This window comes from Meles meles, chromosome 5, assembly GCF_922984935.1.
Source record: "Meles meles chromosome 5, mMelMel3.1 paternal haplotype, whole genome shotgun sequence".
Lineage (NCBI taxonomy): Eukaryota > Metazoa > Chordata > Mammalia > Carnivora > Mustelidae > Meles > Meles meles.
This window is the reverse complement of record NC_060070.1, coordinates 56,012,768-56,034,365: the sequence shown is the minus strand read 5'-3', so window position 1 is coordinate 56,034,365 and position 21,598 is coordinate 56,012,768. Positions and strand designations below refer to the sequence as shown.

The following is a 21,598-nucleotide window of genomic DNA, read 5'->3' as shown; positions in this document are numbered from 1 at the left end:
TGTATTAATAGAAAAATCTGATTTTTTTTTAAGATTTTTATTTATTTATTTGACAGACAGAGATCACAAGCAGGCAGAGAGGCAGACAGAGAGAGAGGAGGAAGCAGGCTCCCCATCGAGCAGAGAGCCCGATGCGGGGCTCGATCCCAGGATCCTGGGATCATGACCTGAGCTGAAGGCAGAGGCTTCAACCCACTGAGCCGCCCAGGCGCCCCAGAAAAAGCCGATTTTTAAAACAGTTTGAACAGTATCCATTTAGAGCTCCAAGGTTTCTCTACGAGAGAAACCTTCAGAGGCAGTGGTGCAGCTCAAAGAGGGTCATGGCTCCCAGTAGGCACTTGTTTCCACATACTATGTGTTCATGTGAGGCCGGCTCTGGGGACCCAGAGAGTGACTGTGTGTGGGAGGTGGAACAGCTGAAGATCACAGAGTCATCCTTTTTTCTAAACACAACACAAAACAGACATAGAAACCTACAGGTGTCTAGTGTTGGGGGGGTGCACACATGCACATGTGTGTGTGTGAGAGAGAGAGAGAGAGAGAGAGAAGCAGGGAGTAATCAGCCCAAATGCAACTATTTTTTTTTAAGATTTTATTTGTCAGAGAGAGAAAGAGCACAAGCAGAAGGAGCAGCAGGCCAAGAGAGAAGCAGGCTCCCCACTGAGCAAGGAGCCTGATGCGGGAGTCAATCCCAGGACCCTGAGGTCATGACTAGAGCCAAAGGCAGACACTTAACTAACTGATCTTTTCTATCTGAGTGTGAGAGGGTGTAGGTGATTTCTTTTTCTCCTTCTTCTGTATCTGCATTTTCCACATTTTCTTTTTTTTTTTAAGTTTTTTTTTAATTTTTATTATTTTTTATTTTTTTTAATTTTTTTTCCCATTTTATTTATTTTTTCAGCGTAACAGTATTCATTCTTTTTGCACAACACCCAGTGCTCCATGCAAAACGTGCCCTCCCCATTACCCACCACCTGTTCCCCCAACCTCCCACCCCTGACCCTTCAAAACCCTCAGGTTCCCCCAACCTCCCACCCCTGACCCTTCAAAACCCTCAGGTTGTTTTTCAGAGTCCATAGTCTCTTATGGTTCGCCTCCCCTCCCCAATGTCCATAGCCCGCTCCCCCTCTCCCAATCCCACCTCCCCCCAGCAACCCCCAGTCTGTTTTGTGAGATTATAACTAAAAGTATATCACATATAATTAGAAATAAACATTATTGAAATACAGTCACAGAAACGAGTAGCCCAGTGCCCACTGTCTTCATGAAGTTCAGTGAAGGACTGAGTCATGCAGAGATGACTATATTCTGGGTCAAGTCCTATGACTGCGTGTGCCCTGCAACCACACAGCATAAGGAAGATGAAGAGGAAGGCCGGGAGGGCTTTCCTGGGGATGTGACACAGGGACTGAATGTTGAAGGATGGGTAGGAGCTAGAAGAGTAGATAGGATGGGCAGAGATGCTCCCAAAAAAGGAATCCACCCGTGCAAAGGTGTGCAGGCAGATGAGAGAGAAGAGTATTTGAAGGTGCTCTGAGGAAGTCAAAGGATGAGAACCGGTTGCTCCGAGAGGCCTTTCCACATAGTATCTGCATAGAGATACACACAGAAACCAGAAATCAGGACAGGACTCTAACCATGCAAAGTCCTATGCTCCACACTAAGGCATTTGGACTTTACTCTGAGGACCTAACCAGCAGTTCCTTAGAGTAGCCGTCAGATGCTCAAACCTGTCCTCCACAAATTTGCACACTTCTTTTGTGTTGAGTGCAAGCCTATACCCAGTGAACGAGACCAGCGATGCCCCTTCTTCATAAAGTGTATTCCCCAGTTTCCAACTGCCCTCCACCAGCAGGCTTCCCAGGGTGGCCTGGCCCAGCCTAGTCCTTCATGTATCCCAGAGTTTACTCAGATACCGCAGATGGGCCTGGGAATGATGGGCTTGGAGGGAGGGGTCGCTCCCCCAAGGTCCTCACAGAACCTGGGGCAGTCGGTGCCTGGCTTCTCGTGCATCTCGCACTGACACCATTGCCCACCAGGCTTTAGGCCTCAAATTCAAGGTCTCTTTTTACCTTCTCAAGAGTTCTGGGAGGCTTACCACTCCCTGTTTTATAAATGAGAGAAATTAAGACACACACAGTTCACAAGTGGCATAAAAGGGACCTGAGTCTGGCTGTGCCAGATTCCAGAGTTCTGGCTCCTAATTCTGCTCACAATCTTCTCTGCATCTAAACAATCTGTTCGGGGCACCTGGGTGGCTCAGTGGGTTAAGCCTCTTCCTTCGGCTTGGGTTATGATCTCAGGGTCCTGGGATCGAGTCCTGCATTCGGCTCCCTGCTCAGCCGGAAGTCTGCTTCTCCCTCTGCCTCTGCTGCTCCCCTCTCTCCTCTGCCCTCTCTCCCTCTCTCACCCTGTCAAATAAATAAATAAACCCTTTCAAAAATAAATAACCTATTCAGACCCATCCTCAGATGTTGGCCCTATCATTAGCTTTCACATCTTTTCTTTGCCTTTGCTATGTACACAACACCTAGAACAGCAGTTTCTAAGAAGTAAAGTAGGTCTTGCTTGAATTCCCATCAGTAATAGACCACAGCGCTTACTGAGTTTCACTTGACTGTACAGACACAATTTTTAAAACAACACTTCAAGATTAATGTTATTGGGGCGCCTGGGTGGCTCAATGGTTTAAGCCTCTGCCTTCGGCTCAGGTCATGATCTCAGGGTCCTGGGATCGAGCCCCGCATTGGGCTCTTTGCTCAGTGGGGAGCCTGCTTTCCCCTCTCTCTCTGCCTGCCTCTCTGCCTACTTGTGACCTCTCTCTGTCAAATAAATAAATAAAATATTAAAAAAAAAAGATTAATGTTATCAGATGAAATTTGCATAAAGGACTACCAAGACCCATAGAAGTGAAGTGATTCACTGAAGAACTTGGAAATTGAAACCCAGGTTGTTCCAGCTCCAAAGGCTTTTGGGTTTCCTCTTCCTTTTACCCCACTCCCTTTGGGGCATAATATGTTTTCTTCGTTTGGATCAAGTAACCAGGAAATTCAACCAAGGACTTCTGCTGACAGTTTTAAGGAACTCTAAGAGTAGCGTCGCATCCACTGTGGTTGGCGGTCTTGGGTGAAGAAAGTGCCCATGCAGGTTGGGGGGTCTGGGAGCAAAACCATGAACTTTCACATTCTGTGTCTGCCATTTACTGTCTGTGAAATTAGGTCAAATGTTTCAATACTAGCACGGTGCCTAGAAAGTATGAGCATGCAGTACATAGGGGTGTTGGAAGATTAATGTCAGAAAAGTACCTGCCACCGTTTGAGGCATGTGTGGGCCCCCAGAAGGCAGGCGGAAAGGGAGTGTATATGAAACCAGAGAAGGTGTAGGGGAGCGGATTGGCAGAATAGGCAGCATAGGGAATGCCTGGTAAAAATTGTGTGTGTGTTGGTGTCCTACCAAGAGAGGCAGCTTTGCATCATACATAAATAAAGGCCCACATGAGGAGAGAGGCACCTAGGACTGGACAGCTCGGGTCGCCCAGAGGGAACACGTGACTCACCCGACTGAGTGACTTTACTCCTGAAATCCTGACAGGACTTGCACCCGGTGCCTTGGAGACTTCATACAGGTTTTCAGTCCTGTCTTGTTAGGTGACATTCTGTTTCAGTAAGAGCATGTGCCTGTGACTCCCCAGACACCCCTGAGAAAGTGAAATGATCGTCTTGTGACCCAGTCCCTATGCACACATTTCTAGAATGTAAGAGGACTCAGCTGCTCTGAGGTGATCATTGAAACGATTTGGTAAGACAGTTTTAGAAGCATCACTGGACAGGCAATATCCTGCATTTACTTAAGTAGTTAAAATAGGGGGGAAAAAAAAAGGAGAGGAGAGTGACAACTCCAGGAGAAAACCAAAATCACAAGTTTTAATTCAGCAGTGTCAAAAATAGCCATTGGAAGGTGTCTATTTTCAATCGAGACTACTCCCTTCAGGGGGTGTTTGGAAGAATATCTGCGAAAGAGATCTTTTTTAAGTTCAGTCACTTCTGAGGGTTTGTCCTTGTCCCGGATTTGCTCAGATTCCCGCGTTCTTTTTTTCTGTCTCTCTCTGGAATTCCATAGACAGTAATTAAGGAACTGGAGGCCAGCGGGAGGTCAGGGAGCCTTCGTCAGTGAAAACAGGGATTGTTTGCCACGTACAACACTCCCTTTTTTCCTGGTGGTGAATAGGAGATTTGCTTAGAGCCGATGACTTATGCCTTTCTTACAAGTTATGCAGTTAGCAGGGAAGCGGGGAATCAGGCGGCAGGCAGAAAGCAGCTAATTGAATCCAGTGTCTTCCCTTTTCCCTCCTTCGGATACTAATCTGTGCTGGTGGAGCCTGTCCGATCATGTAACTCCAAAAGAACATGTTTGAGGAGTGCCTCACGCTCACTCTGAGATTACAGAGCTGACGGAGCCACAGTGAAGCCGCTGTCCGCGGGGAGGGGGCGGGGGTGCCGAGCTCCGCGTCCCCCGCACGCCTGCTCCATGCCGAAGCCGGTAAGTCCGCCGGCTGTGTTCCCCGCGAGAGGGAAAACGCGCTTGCTGTCACTGCAGGGAGAGGCTTTTCGGGTGCTCCAGGCTCTGATGGCTTTCCTCTTTTCTATACACATTCTTGGAGATGGGTCTTTCTCTCCCTCCCAGCTGTGTACCCTGAGCACTCTTTTCCTAGCACACTCACCCAAGACGAAGATGTAGCATTGGGAGGAGAGTAGTGAATATTCTTTCGAGAATGAAACGACTCTCAAAGAGATTGAGTGTATGTGGTTGGAGCTCAGCTGTCAACTGTGGAGGCTTTCAGTGTGGAGGGCTTGACTGCAGACAGACTTGCGTGATCGATCGGCTTCCTTTCCTTCACTTAAGCTTCATGCCACCGACAGTGCGGATCTGGGAAGTGGAAGCATCTGTGTCTGGTTATGCACCCGGTTAACCAGGAGCCGTTGTGTGAATTTCATAAGCAAATTCGTTTCCAGTTTCAGGATAGGTTCAGGAATACTTAAATATCTCCTAGTGTTAATGTGTGTGGCTGCAGGGCACATACACGGACTTAGTCTTGCTGTTAATTGGGACAGTGTGCTGAGCGTTTGGAGCTGGGGAAGCAAGCTGAGTGTATTTCTGCAAAAGGCAAAGTTGTACGCTATCCTGTGCCCAGCGTGGTCTCGACCAGTCCCCGAAATGGTTCTGGTTGCTCTTTTGCAAGTTCAGTTTAACTTCTATTATGGTACAGTGCTCCTGTGCCTGCAGGACCGTGCTCTGTGGCTTTTGGAAAGCATTTGTCACAGCATGTCATAGTTGCAAGAAATGGTTTTTGTTGTGTGTGTGTGTGTTTTAACTGGGTCCAGTGAAGTATCTGTTACCGACCTTCAGTGGACAGGCTTGAGAGTGAGGGGATGCTTTTCATTTGCTATCTACAGATGCTATTTATTGTGCTCCTTTTTCCTGATGATCCTTAATGTAGCTGCATTATGAAAAGTTCTCCACGCTGGCTCCATGTCTTTCCTATTAGAACATTGCAGATGTGTCAAGGAGGCACATGTTCCAAAAGAAGCTGAGAAGGAAGGAGGCTCCACCCTCCTTCGCCTGCCAAGTGGGCCCCATAGGTTCCTGCTTCAGCACCCTGGCAGGCAAACGGCGTACTATCTCTTTAAAGCGGCCATAGTTTTGTGCCTTGGCTTGGTCAATTTGTTATGGTTTAAAACTGTGGAGCCAGCTGTCTGCAATCTGATGTCATGTTGCCATGGAAACCAGAAATGAAACACTTAAGCATTCACCACAGAATTACTACATATAGCATTAGCCAAAGTAATTAAAAGTTGAGCCATATGGGCTTTCTGGTGGAAAAATCTGCCAGAGAGAGACTGGAAATCCAGTGTTTCTATTTACCATAATGTAAATCCAATGTTTTTCACATCCTTCGGTGGAATACGTTAATGGCCTTTTATGACTCGAGTTTAGAGGTGGGGAGTTTTCTACAGATGATTTAGTTTTCACCTTCTCATTTAGACGTTGATCAAATTGAAGTTTACCTTAGTCCTCTGACCTGGGGCAGGACAGGGAGAGGAGGAGGTACCATGTCTTGTTACAACGTGCATAAACATAGGTATTTCTTCACTTGAGTTTATTTAAAACCTGTTTTCTAGTAGTTCTGTTTAATTCTAGGAGTCTATTTCTTGGAATCAACCATTCATTTTATATGTAATGCAGATTTCCTTCATTACCAAAGTTCCTCCAGGTGTGAAGATCTCACAGACGCTCTTCTTAATTAAATAGTTATTTTTAAATTCTTACACCGTCGTCTCTGCAGGTGTAATTTCTGAATAAAAAGACAAGACAAAGGGCACCTGGGTGGCTCAGTGAGTTAAGCATCTGCCTTTGGCTCAGGTCATGATCCCAGGGTCCTGGGATCAAGGCCCGAGTCGGGCTTCCTGCTTAATGGAGATTCTGCTTCTCGCCCTCTTTCCCACTCATGTTCTCTCTTGCTGTCTCTGTCTCTCGAGTGAATAAATAAAATATTAAAAACAAGACATGCCAAGTTATTTTCAGTATTTGGGAAGTGGTGTGTGCTTATTTAAAAGGAGTAACATGAAATGAGGAATTTAAGCTTTAGTCCCCAGTTCAGAAGAAATGCAAGCCTTTTACGGAATCTTTATGTTAAAACTGTTGGAGAGAATTTTTTAAAAGCAAATATTTCACAACTCCTTTTCCTCTGGACTCAGAAGGAAGTGAGAAGTCGACACCTCTCTATGAATAAAAAGCATCCTTGGGCTACACCTGTTTAACTCCAGTGACTTCTAGGCTGATTCAAGGGAGGATATATCTTGATTGACTTCGGTTTTCTCTTACATTTTTCTTCATATACATTGTGCTCCATCTGCCTTGTTTAGTGTCCAAACCATGATAATGAAAAGTTACTGGTTGCTGTGATTTGTGATTTGTCAGTGGCAAATACCCCCAAAATCTTCATTTTTTTAAGAAAATAAAAAAAAGTTAGTTCAAAGTTCTAAAGAGCTCCTATTTCTCAAAAATAGATGGAACATGTGAAAACAATTAAACAAGTACCTGGAATATGTTATTTTTCACCATGGTGTATCAGGACAGAGGAAAGTAGGACTTGGGGAAGGGATCTTTGCTTTTAATTCTGTTGTACCGGCTTAACTACTTCATTTCTTCCCCAAAAGTTCCCTCAGGTGGCATGTTTCCTACATATGATTTGTCTTTGTGGTATGCACAGGCACACAACCCCCCCCTCCAAGCCAGCAGCAGTAACAACCCCCAGACCAGGTACAAGATACACACACACACACACACCGCTGATATTCATTCTCTAACATAGCATCCTGTGTCTTGATTATAAGCAACCTGTGCTCACTGCATTTTTCATTTGACTTCAGAATTTTAAAATTCTTATTTTTTTTTACTTCAGAATTTTTTAATGTGACAGTTACATACATATTCTAGGTTTGTCTAGGTTTGTCCCCTATAATGTTGATTCTCCTTCTGTTAGAATTGCTTAGCTTTTGAGAGCCATCAAGAAGGCAGAATACCTTAGATGTTTCTGTGTAATTCCACGCACTATGGTTTTGCTCAGGTGCTGATTACCCAGAATGAGGGCTCACCCAGTTCTCATTCCTCTGGTTGACTGCTCTGACCATTATCATCACATATTGACAGTTAAACCAAATAAAAATGAAGTTCAAACCAAACAATACCATTAGGTATCAGAAGCTGTACTTTCTGTTTCATTTTAATTGTTTACATTGTAAAGTTTTAGACCAAATAGGTTAAACCTCATTGCCAACATGTGGTTCTATTTCTCTTCTTTATGCTCAGCTAAGCAGTAGTTCACTTTAATTCTGAAATGGAGATGCAACATCTCATCAAGGAATTTTTGAAAAATTGAATACAGTTCACGGAAGGGAAGCCGCAGAAATCCCCCCTGTTCAGATGACTTGCCATTTCTGGGTTATCATAATTATTCTTCAGTGGGTGAATGGTTTGCTTATAGTCCTACAGTCAGAAAGTACAATGGCCCTATGCTGGGTGCTCCAGGGTGAGGACAGAGGCCAGGAAATGGGTTGTATTATGCCTTACGTAGTGCCACAGTGCTACAGAAATATTTGTGGACTCACAACATGCTGCACCATTTAATTCATGGAATCCCCACCTTCTTTACCCTCAAATCACTGTTTCCTGCTAATCCTTGCGTACCTGTTCTATTGTCGATTTCTTGTGTGTATGGGGGGTGGGGGGTGACAGTAGCTTCCTATTAAGCCCGTTGTTCAGAGGGGTGGATTTTGTTTTGCTTTGTGTTGTTTAGAGGAGGCATTTCTGCCCTTACTATTTCTGTGAACTAGGTTTGAGGAAACGGAGAGAAGGGTGTTGTCAGGCCGTGTGGGATGGGTTAGGGCGGCTGGCAGGCTGCCCTGGGTGCAGGGAGGCCGCACGCTCCTGCCAGCCCTGTGCTCCCGTGAACCCCGGAGCCCCCGGCCCAGGCAGCACGGCCCCTGGAGCCCCGGATTGCTTTTGCTTTTTCACATTTTGAGCAGATAAAATAGAGGAAGCTGCATATTGAATGCTCGAGCTGACTTGGAACGAAACCCTCATTTTGTTCACAAGGAAAGGATTGTTTTCACTGGGGTCACTGCTGTGGAGAGATTTTTTTTTTCTCTCTGTAATGTTTGATACTTGAGGGAAAACAGCTGGGTTGAGCATACTTGAATCGCTGCAAAAATGAAATGGGATGCTGGGGAATATGCAGTGTACTGTATGGCTGAAAAGGTCAGCTTTTTCCCTTGTCCCTCGCAGAGGAATGTGGGGTCTGTCCTCAGGCTCGCCCTTCGAGAGTGCTCAGAAGGAGCCGGGAGAGGCGGAAGGCATGGCCGAGGTGTGGCAGGCCCGCCTGGCGAGTGGCACGAAGGCGGCTTTTTGCCTCTCTTCCCTTTTCCTGCCCTGCTGTTTTTGATTTTGGGGGGGGGGTGGGGGGGCTGGAACAAGTCAACAGAACTTGGGTTTGGAAGAGTAGCAGATGACCACGTTGAGCAGTCATGATGGGCCAGACAGATGAGAGCCAGGCCCAAACCGCACAGCAGGGGGGCTGGAATGACCAGGCCAGCCTGGCGGAGGGCGCCCTTTCCGAGTTCTTCTAAAGGAGGCCTGGGCAGCTGCTGAGACAGATATGACCCATGCCAGTCCAGGGCCCCGGGGTGTGTCCTGGTGTCCGGGGCCCAGTCTCCACCGCATGAGGGCCTGGGGTGGTGTGTGCAGCTTCCTGAAGGGGGGGGCAATTGGAGAGTGCCCCCCAGGCACAGCCACACTGCTGCTGGAGCTCAGGCTGGCACGAGACCAGGCTGCCCCCCGCCACAGGCCACCAGGGCAGAGGGCTCTGGGGCAGTGATCTGATGAACTTCTCCTTTGTTTCTTTGCCAGTCAAGAGAACAATCGGATGAGGAGACCGAGGAGTCGGTGAAGTTTAAGAGGTTACACAAGCTGGTCAACTCCACTCGCAGAGTGAGAAAGAAACTGATCAGAGTGGAAGAAATGAGAAAGCCGAGCACGGAAGGTAAAAAAAAAAAAGGCACGCTCCGCCCTCCCTGCTTGTTCCAAATTAAGTCAGGCGGGGTCAGCTCCTCAGTAGAAAGAGTCTGATTTCAAGTGGAAGCTGGATTGCGATCGAGCTGAGGCTGCAAAGAGCGCCTCAGGTCGGGGTGCTAGCAGGGCGTGGCTTAGCACGTTCCAGATCCTGGCGTCCAGCGTCTCGGGAGGCTTAGTATTGTTCATGTCACAGCGATGGGAAACGGCCGGTGTGGGACAAGGAGGTCTTCTCAAGGTGTGGTACAGCTTTAATGTTGAGCGTACACTCCTGTACATCAACTTTGTAACTTCTTCCCAGCAGCAGCCTGTGTGGCCAAAGGATGATGGTTCTTGCCCATTGAGTTGAGTTCAGATTTGACATTCATCCATCTCAAATAAACATCCCACAATCGAGGCACTTCATGTCCTTTCAGATCTCCAAGGGATGATTTGTTCTTCCTGTAGAGAGTCTCAAGCCTCGGTTCAGATGGGGCTCTAAGGACCTTCCGTTCTAAGTGGGACATAGAACTGCTGGCTGAGCGGCTTGTCAGATGCAGTCATGTCAGGAGGGGCACGAGGTGGATTTATTGGAGTGAAGAGTTAACCTTTGAAGTGTGATTAGGACAGTTTAAGTCTCACCCATATTCCTCACTCCTGTTGTGAGCAGTGTGCATTTGCAGCATCTTGTAAGATTCCCCCAAAAGGATAAAATAAAAGAAGATTTCCTGTTTGGAAAATGATAAGGGAACTGGAAAAAGAAAGTCCTGGAAAGAATAGATCTTATTTTTTAAAAGCACATGACTTGTTAAAATGTCATAACTACATTTTGAGGAATTTCAGAAATTTAACATGTAGATTTTAAAAAAATGATCATTGAGAGGCCTTTTTGTCATACATAAACAAAACCAAGGCATGGAGAGAACTGGGATTTCCCCTGATTTACATAGGTCAGGGTTTCCTGTTGTTTTTACTGCCACTTTTAAATTTCTGTTTGCTGTAATTAGTTATCAGCTTAAATCCTCTAGAGAAATATTGGAGGTGAGGGGATTACTAGGGGAGCGTGGAGGTGAGAAAGGAAAAGGGAGGAGGAGCCCTGAGGGAGACGTGCAATTTTACAGAGTTGTGTCGAATTCCAGGTTTCCGGTGGGTGTCTTCTTGCATGCTAATTCTGCTTGCCTTTGGGTGCAGTGCTGATTTTACATTTGACTGTTTTAACCGCTGCTTGACAGTCGTGGTTTCCACCGTACAGAATATCACCTGATTTCCTACCAACAGCAGCTCTAAATGAAATCACACACACAGTGTCCGTTGGTAATAGTAAGGAGAACCATAGAGAATTGCCATCATTCAACCTCGGGCACCCCATTTGCCAAAAGATAAATCTCAAATACAGCAAATGAGTTGGTGGGTCTTGCCCATCAATGAGGACACGGGAGTGACGTGTGGGGTCCTCTGGACCTGTCCCCAGCTGCCTGTATGTGCAGTTTTCCTACCTTTCCTGCTATCTCTGAGAGACATAGTTGACAAAAGGGAAAAATAGACCCAGAGGGGTAGCTTTAGGGTAAAAAGTAATAACTACATGGACCTCTGGCCCTAAACTGTATTTCATGTGGTTATGAATGAGGTGCCACTGGCGGACGAGGGAGGAAATGCACTTAAGTCCCCTCTAACCTCTGATGTCTGACGAGTCGGGGCACGGGGCTGCCACTGGCTGGGCTTGGCGGCTTTGCCAGGAAAGATGTCAAGTGTGTGTGCCACTCAGGCCATCTGCTCGGGGCTGCCCTGACTAGACCATAGACTAGAACCGTCCTCCAGCTCCCGTGGAGTGGCACTCTCTCTGAGGTTCCTCATTGGCAGAAGAACGGGTACTTGGCCGTTGCTTCTGCAAAGCAGGAAGGAGTCACGTTCCTAATAAGCCCTCCCTCACTGCCCCAGGACCTTCAGAGAGTTGAGCCTTTCTCTTCCTACGTGTCTGTGCCAATATCAAGCTGTCAGAATGATGATCCGCCTTTGCCGAGAGCATCCTGAGTGCCAGCCGCTCTTCTGCACACTTTAGGTTTTATGTTCCTTTTAATATGTCATCCTCAACAGCCACCAGAGCTGGGCATCGGTATCACGCTCATTTCACAGAGGAGGGAACAGACGCCCCGGGAGGCTAAATCTTCAGGGTCACTGAGCCGGCTGGCAGAAGGCTCAGAATTAAGTCCAGGCAGCCTGGGCTCCCCTCTGCTCTCACCCCTTCCCCACCCCTCAGCCCTGGAGTCCTACAAGAACCAGGAGAGATACAGTCGCTCACCTAGTCTCACCCTTGTGACTGAGTGTCAAGTCCTTGTCCAGGATATGGATGACCCTAGACAATAGCCAACCATAGGCCAGGTCCATGCCCTTCAGCTGCCCTTTTGTGTGTGTGTGTGTGTGTGTGTGTGTGTGTTTTCCTAAAGCCTATACCTAGCTACCCTCTTCCCTCATTGGCCCAGCTTCCCTGTGACCTGGGAATGAATCATTAGCTTTTGTATAGTGCTTTTTAGCTTATAAAGTGCCTTCACATATTTCTTTTCATTTAATTTTATCCTCTTCAGTAGCCTTGCAGTATGTATTTCTAGGATAGGCAGACATTATTACAGATGAGGAAACAGAGAGATGAAATTATTGCCCAAGGTCATGGAGATGGTGAGTGGCAGAGTCAGAGCTGGAATTGGGGCATGGATCTGTGTCCCCAAGTCACCCCATACCCTAGCCCCATTGCCTTCCGCATTCTGATCTTAGTGACGAGGCTAGATAAAGGTCATGATGTGAATGACGATGGGCCTTGTGTGTTGACTGCCGTTCTTCCAAAGGATGGTTGTACTTGGAGGTGCCAGAATGGGAGCAGCAGTGCTCTAAACTCAAGGAATCAAGTCCAGGCTGGGATTTCAGGCCTCGGGGCCAACCCAGGCAGAAGAAGCTCCAGCAGGCAAGGCCTGCCCTCAGCACGCAGGCTGACACAGCCATTGGGGAAGCATTGGCCACTTTTCCCTCCAAAGTCCTTACCAAGTGCAGACTTTTCAGAACTAGGAAGCAGAGCTATAGGTCATGGACCGATGCAAACCAGTTGGTTCCAGACTCACACGTGTCATGGAAGTCTTCGAAGCTTGGATGCCAGCCCTAAATACAGAGTTCAGAAAGTCTCCAGTCCACTGTTGGGTAACAGGTCGTTAAATTGGCCAGCAGACCCACCTGAATTCCCTGAGACCCTGTCAGACTGTGGGTGGACGAGGGCCTTGCACACCTCCATGGGCACCTGGGCCCAGTGGAAAACCATGGTCTGTGGTCTGGACACATTTGTAGAGGAGTCTGGGTGGGCTGCCTCTGCCCCCAGGCGTTGCCTCTCATCTGAGCCCCATCTCTTCTTCCCGAGAGTGGAGGGTGGATTTGATCTAGAAGAGATTGCCATGTTTACTTCTCACAGCAGAAGGACACTTGGCCTCCATACCTTGTACGTCAGGTGTCCTGAGGAAAGAGCAGGAGACTTTCCCAATTTTTGTGCACTATTGCTGGTCCGGCGAACATCCCCTCAGAACCCTAGACTTTGCTTTTAAACTCTCGTGACAGATCCGGGACTACTCCTCCAGGGAATACAGTTGTGCTGCAGATGATGGAGAGTTCCGGGCTGGAGATGGTCTGGAACCTCCCCCTCGCCCCCACCACCATCTCCGTGACATCAGAATCAACCTTGGGTTGTATTTCATAACCGCAGTTCAGATTTTCATGACATTTGCAATAATAACTCCCACCAGTTGGAAAAGTAGGAAGCCTTTAGAATTCGAAAGGCCTGCTACCAGTCCTCTGCCCTTCCCCTCTCTGCCGTGAGCAGCTCGCTCTGACATCTACCCTTGCGCAGGGACCCTCCCCCCAGCTGGTGTGTTTAGGGCCATCCCTCTGTTCCAAGGAACTTTTTATTTTTTCCTTTTCACAGTTCAGCTGGTGGAAAGCTGCAGTGTGCAAAAGTTTCCTTATAATTAAAGGGACACAGCCAGTCAGGATCACTACACCCACAGTTTGACCTACTTCTTTTTCACATCTGTTCACATAACACACACAGGAAAGAACTCCGTTTTCCTGCCAGTGACTCCAGACCTTTCCATTGGGCTCCGGAGGGCCTGGCTCAGTACCTTGCTCTAGGGAGGGCTCAAGAGCTGGAACCCTTGAAACAAAGCGGAACGCCTGCTGGGGCTGCCTGCGTGGCCGGGCCCTTACATGCCCTTTCTCCCTCCAACAGGCCAGCTGATGGCCATGTCTGGCTGGAATTACCCAGGTCCCTAACTTTTTGTGCCTGGCTTTTCACCTGGGTACCATTCATCAGTTACATTTGCACGCTATGACCCTGTCTGGTGTCTTTGCACCCAGACTGCCTTGGTGATTTAAGAACCTCAGTGGCAGCCACGTGGCGTTTGTCACACTCTGTAAAAAACCAAGCTGACTCAACAGACTGGGGAAGGAGTCTGAGTCCTAGCTTCTAAGAACTGTGCTTCCAAACTGGGGGAGGGTTCTCCAATTTGGAGGGGGAGGAGGAGGGTGATTATCTTTAAATTCTCAGGGCTAAGGAGTACGGTGATAATGACTGACTTGGTTTTTCCAAGTGGCATTTTGAGTAGGTTTCTTAAGGTGTTTGTTCTACAAAGATATTTAAAGGAGAAGAAAACACACCCAGTACCTTTTAACATTAAGCTTGTGTGAAACCATACATTTGCACAGTTTGCTTATTTTTTACATGCATTTATTTGAGCGGGAGCTGGGTTTACGAAGAGGGTAAGCGATACCAGGAGGGAATTGCTGTGGCCTTTGTGAGCATTTGTTTATTCTTTATAGGGCAGGAGCTGTAAGGAAAGGAAAATGTGGGTGAGAGGACGTGGAGGTGTATTACATGACCCTCTCCCTGTTGCTTTCCCTCCAGGTGGGGAGGAGCACGTGTTTGAGAACTCCCCTGGCCTCGATGAAAGGTCCGCCCTTTACTCCGGAGTGCACAAGAAGCCGTTTTTCTTTGATGGCTCTCCTGAGAAGCCTCCAGAAGATGATTCTGACTCTCTCACCACGTCTCCGTCGTCCAGCAGCCTGGATACCTGGGGGGCTGGCCGGAAGCTGGTCAAAACCTTCAGCAAAGGAGAGAGTCGGGGCCTGATTAAGCCCCCGAAGAAGATGGGGACGTTCTTCTCCTATCCCGAAGAAGAAAAGGCCCAGAAAGTTTCCCGCTCCCTGACGGAGGGGGAGATGAAGAAAGGGCTCGGGTCCCTGAGCCACGGGGTAAGTACCGACGGCGTCCGCCTCTGTGACAGCCACCGGCGCCGGCACCACCTTCTGGTGTCCCTGGAGGAGGTTCAGAGTGTCCGGAAGCAGATCCGCTTGAAGAAAACGGATACTAATTATTCGTGTTCCCGAGCCCTTCTCTGCCAGCGTCCCTCCAGGAGAGGAGTCCACAGCAGCACGTGTGAGCTGCAGCTGCTCCGGCAGAAACCCAAAGGGGGCGGGGGCTGCGGCGCCCCCAGCAGGCGGGCACGCGGGCGCCCCGCGGTCAGCGAGTTCAATATCACCTACGTGGTGGAGCGGAGCCTGTACAGCCACCTGAACCTGACCCAGCTAGTGCGGCCGGCCTCAGACAGGACCCTGAGCAAGGCCGAGAGGCAGGACCTGAGGCGCTGCTTGCTGGAGGAGGACGAGGAGACAAAGAGGAAGTGGGCCGCCACGGTGGACCGCTGCACTAAAAGGGTTCTCTTGAGAATCCACCAGAAGTCTGTGAGTCCCGAGGTGGTCGCCGGGACGGCCTTGTCATTTCTGTGAGGTGCAGTCAAGCATTATGGCCTCTCCTCCGTGGGGCCTGGCGCCCTCCTCGCTCTTCTGCTCCTGACTTCATGACTTCAGGCTCCATTCTGCCATCACCTCGCTTTCTAAGCCCGCCTTCGTTTGGCAGTGGCTTCTTTCCCATCTGTCCTCTTGCCGGTTGGAGCTGTTTGATTTCTGATTGAAACTAAACACTGATGCCAATCCAGGGAAAGGCTTGCAGAGCACAGGGCTGGGGTTTGGCCTCCTCTAGGAGTGGCTGTCTTGATTCTCGGCCATCCCATCACTTGACCTCAAAGAAGCTGATGCAAAACAGAAGGATGTTTTGCCCTTAGAAGACACGTTTATTCATTCAGTTAATTAAAACAATAAAATCCAGCTCACGGAAAGATTATCATCAACACAATCACCGATTTGGTGATTCGAAAACATTGTCAAGTACGTTTCTTTTATTAGTAGCGCCAACCAGAAAGTTCTTTGATGTAGAGGGGGAAATATTATTAGAGCTCTTCTGTTTTACTTAAACCTATTTGATGGTCTGTCTGTCTACTTAAACAGACGGGCGAGCATTTAGAAATGTCTTCCACTGCCCCATGGATTCTTCTGTACATAGCGAGGAATGAAGGACCCACATTCAGAAATGTCCAGTTTGAACTGAATTATTAGAGACCTAGTAAGATTGCTTTTTAGGGCATGACTTAGGTTGAACTTTAGAATGTAAGCATTTTCCCCCTGAAGTTCCCACCCAATGTTTAGCTTGTGCAGGAACCCATATAAAATGGCACAGAATGAGGAGAGCTGTGGCCTTCCTGCCCACCCCCCAGGTCTGGCGCCCTGTTCAATCTGCTGGAACTGCTGGCTGCGTTCCCTGTAAGGGTTTGACGGAACCAACTGTAGCACAACCTCCCATGAGGACTTACCTGGGGTTCCTTCTCATTCCCCAGACAACTGCTGTAACTTCTGTTCATTCAGTTGAGTTCTTCTTCTTGTGGAAATGGAGACCGAGTGGTCCGTGCCATCCCTAAAGTTACCTTCCCTATTCCAAAACTATCCGTAGGTCCATCTTCGCCTTTAGGTTTTCCAGATGTTCCCAGACGTGTTGACTTTCTTGTTGGAGCTTATTTTCTGTCTTTTTTCATTCATTCAGATCTTCTAACACTTTAAGACTGTGACAACTTCCCTTCTGGTTCTTACTGTATGTCATGGCGATAGTTTGTGTTTCGTTCTGTGTTTGTTGTACAACAGAGTTCTCTTTCTCACTCCTTCAGTTCTGACCCACAGAAAAATGCTGTGGCGAACCAATCTTGGCATAATTTATTAACTTGAGAGGGGCTCTGCCCAGTTCTTCTGCACATGACCTTGACAGATAAGAGCCACCTCCTGTCTGTTAATTGGTTACTCACCCCCATGAACTTAAATCATGTCATACGGAGAATTTTTCCACCTTGAGTACCTTGAATTCCTCACACGTCCCTCATCTTTATTGCCAGGCTACTAATGTAACTTCTACAAGACTTTCTTGAAGTTATATTTCTAAGATTTATGCTAATATAATTGTGGGCCAGTGATTAATTTTTCAGTGACCTTGAGTATGGACATATGGCAAATTTCTTTTCAAGCGCCAAGTTTTTTCCTGCCTTATAAATACAGTGGCACTGTGTAAACTCCATCCCAGATATCACCCAGGGCTGGGTATTTGTAAGGTACTACGAGCCCGAGGTAGTACTGGACAGCTCTAGTACTTGCTGATGTGTGTGTTCAGTGCTGAACTAGAAATCTGCACATACGACTTCAATCTAAGTATAACTGCACAATCAGGAAGACAAAATTTAATTTTCCAGTTATTCAGAGAATATAAAGGGAAATAAGCCTTTTCACAACAGAATTTTTGGGGATTGTTTGGTTTGGTTTAATGGGATTAATTTCCTTGCTTGTTTACTTGAACAGTCTTTTCCATCCTTCTTGTCATATCACCTCCACTTTATCTGAAAGTGCACAGTTTCCCTTACTCTTTAAACTTGATCCTTTTGTCCTTCCAAAAATGCCATATTTGCTTGATGAAACCTCAGGGAAATGATAATGCTGTACATTCACTGGAAATGGTCACCTGTCTTGCTTTTTATTTGGTCATTCAGTTTTTGTTTGGGGGAACAGGCATGCATGACATTTTAGAATTTTGTCCATTTTTAAAATTCAACCCCCACGCCCACCCAAAACATGTATCCAACTGCATGACCATTCCATCAACTGGCTCTCCTCATCCACAAGCATCTCTCCCAAATTTTCTTATTGTTAACTATATAGGAGATGCAGGAACTTAAAAACAAAACAAAACAAACAAACAAAAAACAAAAAAAATACCTCACTTAGGTTTCAGTTATGTAGATTGCTAAAGGCAAAAACTGGTTTACTTTCTTCTGTGATCCTCTCTACAGTCTGTGTTCTCCATTGAAGGAGTGCTGTTTCGAGAATGACTTGGTATTACGAAAAAAGCCAACGATTAAGATTCGTTTGAGCGATGTTTATTGTTATATTCTTTATCTCTCCTCCACTGAGAGAGTCTGTTGCAGACACCTTAGCCTATCACTGGGAGAGGTTAGAGTTGGTAGCTAAGAAACCCAGTCCACTCTTCACTCTGAGCTTTTTATTTTAGGAATGAATGCCTGCAGCTGGCATACAAAGACACAAATGAGCTTCTAATTTACTGCAGTAAAGTTTCCACATGAATTCTTTCTGAGTTATTTCATATGCATCAGAAAGTACATGCTAGGCCCCAGTGTTGCAGTCAATGATGGAATTGAAAGGGAAATGCAGAAGCCATAAAATGATGAGGCATCTGGGCGCCATACTGTATCTGTGAAGCCCTGAGTCACGGGAAAGGAACTAGGAGAAAATCACTGTCTGTGCAGAAATGCAAAAATCTTTTGGGAATTAGAAGCTAGAAAGGAAAGGTAAACGTTAAAAATTAGCCTTGAGAGGTGGCCATAACCTTTGTTGCCTGGCTGGTAGATTTAGTGAGTGTTTTGGAATTAAGCGGTCTTTCTCGTTTTATAGAATAGAATACAGTCAGGTTACTGTAAGGGAGATCAGATTGCCCATTGATGTGTTATATAAAATTAGAATTATGTCCAAGGTAGATAACATACAACAGCAATGGCAGCTTTGGTGAAGGAGAAGGACAGTCGTGAATCCTCCTGAGTTGGGTTATCCCAGAGTGTCCCCTGCCACCTTCTGTGTCTCCTGGCCCTGGACTCTGCCATACCTGGCAGCTCTCACTTCTTGGTCCATTCCTAGGAATGGAAGCTCCTAGAATGTGAGGCCCTGAACTGAGCTTCAGTCCTTCGTTTGCATATTTAGAATGTGACTGAGCCTAAACCAGAGTATGCTAATTGCCAGGACAAACTCCGAACCCTCAGGGCAGCCCTGGGAAGTGGAAGCCCAGCATTTACGCAGCAGGTCTGCTCCTGGGGACGAGGCAGAGTTCCGAGAGTCTGCTGGAAGTCCTTTACCTGTCACACAGCCAGTAAGTGGCAGGACCAGGGCCATCGGCGAGATTCCAGAAACCATGGCATTTTTCTTCCTGGACCTTTCTGCTTTCTCAACTCAGCTACTATATATCTCAAGTGTATTTATTCTAAACAGGCAATGTTTATAGTCTACATTGTGCTTTTCTGTTCATTTCTTCCATTGAACAGCTGTTAACTAGATTTCGTTGAGAAACGAGTAATATAAAATATTGGCACCCAGAGCTGCTACTCAGCTTTTATTACCATTTGCTTAAAAAGTAAATCAGCTGTAACAGAAATTAATGTGCTTTGAGTCTGTCTTACAGATTTTTGGGGGTGGGGGTGGGCGTGGCCATCGAGTAGCTTTCACTGGAAGAACAACAGAATTCAAAGCAAGTTCTGAAATATAAAGTTGCTGAAATATAAGCAATTCCATAAAGATTGAAACCAACTAGAGGACAAGAAGGTCTTCCTCCTTTATAATACGGTGTCCTTCCTATTGGAATTAAAGAGTGTGGTCAACAACGGTCACTGAATCAACCTTTTCTTTCTGGGCAAATGTGGTGTCTTCACACACTCGAAATGAAAGGGTCATAATTAGTTAAGCTGGGCAGTGAGATGGGAAAGTTAGCAGCATTTTTGGCTAGGTCAAGGAAGCAGTGAGTGAGTAATCCTCTTGGCCTGATTGGACTACTATAAACATAACCTTTTTTCCCCTTCTCAGCGATTTAAAACCAAACAAAACAAGAGTCTTAGAAAAGCCTGCTGTCAGTGGCTGAGCCATATAGGATTTCAGGCCTGGGTTTCCAAGACCACTCGGAGCACATGGGTCCCCTAATACATATTCCCTCATATCACTACCGTGTGCAGCCAATACTGGGGGACTGGGAAGGGGTGTTCTGTTGCTAAGCGACTGGGAATCTTAGAGCACTTAACACATGGGTGGTTTTTTGTTGTTGTTGTTTTTAACCAGTTGGTTTTTGCATGTTAAGGGGATTCTAGACCTCTGGGGGAAGCCCAGTTCCAGTGGCCTCTGGAAGGACAACGTGAGGGAAATTTCCTTAAAACATGAATCATGTATTTTTTTTTTCTCATCATTTCTCGTTTCCTACTTTCATCCTGTAACATATTTGTGATTCAGTGATTGACCTGCAAATGGGAAATGGGTCGGGTTGGTGCACTGTCTGCGGACGTAAACATAACTGGATTATTCCTGCCCTACATGCTCCTTTCCACAGAGAACCTGCAGTTTTGGAGGATTTGACTTGACGAACCGTTCTCTACACATCGGCAGCAACAATTCTGACCCAATGGTGAGTGTACATCAGAGGAGAAGCAGAAAAGTTTTGGATTCAAGCCATGTGACTGATATAGTTTCCTATTTAGTGTCTCTGAGAAACGATAGTGGGTAGCATCGGTGATCCTACATCGTGTTTGGAAAGACGCCCTGTTGTACCCATCTTAGAGATGCTCAGCTATTACATGGGGAATGAACAGTAACTGCTTCCATGCCTGTAATGCCTCTGCATTCTTCTCAAGTCGTAAATCCAGTGTTGAGTTTGGCTTCTGGAGTCCTACCCATTTGAGCACACATACCCTTTGTTCACACTAGTTGCAAGTGCCACACGACCAGTACGTACAGGTTGTGTGCCAGGATGGAGCCCTATGATGGGGGTGAGAGTCTGCCAGCATTTCTGAGACACCAGTCTCACCACAGGCCAAGTGCACGGCCTTGTAGGAGTCTAAGTCTTTCTGATCTGGGGTGCCCTGGAATGAACCCCATCTCCTTAGGCCCAGAGCAGACCAGACTCTCCAGAGCCAAGGTTCTAGAGGCCTCAAACCTGCTTCTGGGTAACCGTGGGACCCTTGTGGTGTACGTATTCTGTTTGTTCCCTGAGGTTTCCTTTGTGAGGCTCCAAGGATGTAGGTGAATTTTACCTACCGTTTTAGTTTCCCCTTATGTATTTTGCCAGAAACTATGAAATTAAAATTCCGTGCTTTATATTTGTTTATATGTCATGTGTCAGTTAAAATACCCATCTGTGATTTTCAAAGTGTTTTGAGAATTTCCTGGAAGAATAACAATATTTTATTTGGATATCAAATTTTATTGATTCATAAACCAGTAATTTTACATAGCCACTCTTTAAAAAAAAAAAATGAGAGAGGAAGTGTGATTTCTTTTTCCCTCCTCAGAGGAAAGTTGGGTTTGTTTGTTTGTTTCAATGCCAAAATAGAATGAGAGGTGACCACAAGTCTAACTTGTTCAGAGAAGGAAATGTACATACTCTTAGCACTTGACCAGACAGAGCTCTAGAGTGATTAAGTCCAATCAGCCATTGAACTTTTGGTGACTGAGATTTGCCATTTTGTTCTTTTCACTTTCCTGGGGTGATTCTGTAATACCCTCCTCTTCCTCCCCTCTGCCGGGATTATGCGAATATAACTACTCTTTATCAGTGAAATGCAGTCCCTTTGAATATCTGAAATGATGAGGAAAAGTATCATCAGAGAAGAATACACTAAGGTTAAAAAAAAAATAAGTGACTCACATCCCACTTTAAACAAACAGGCAAAAGCCCCTTAGTGAGTAGCTTTTAATTTTCAGTCAGACAAGTAACATAGCACTGAGTTAACATAGAAAAGCATTTCAAGATCCTGGGGGATGC

General features: G+C 46.6%; 1 protein-coding gene across 6 annotated transcripts in view; it reads left to right on the top strand.

Annotated features, from left to right (window-relative positions):
* SASH1 (SAM and SH3 domain containing 1) overlaps positions 1 to 21,598 on the top strand; it is a 197,114-nt gene that overhangs the window by 148,218 nt on the left and 27,298 nt on the right. For 2 of the 6 annotated variants that reach the window (XM_046005200.1, XM_046005201.1), the window contains 3 exons: positions 9,466 to 9,598; positions 14,543 to 15,378; positions 20,168 to 20,242. In XM_046005200.1, the coding sequence (XP_045861156.1) occupies positions 9,466 to 9,598; positions 14,543 to 15,378; positions 20,168 to 20,242 (1,044 nt within the window). Of the gene's footprint in view, positions 1 to 3,748; positions 4,540 to 9,465; positions 9,599 to 14,542; positions 15,379 to 20,167; positions 20,243 to 21,598 lie in introns of those variants that run through there. The other 4 variants (XM_046005202.1, XM_046005203.1, XM_046005204.1 and 1 more) reach the window with 3 other exon arrangements.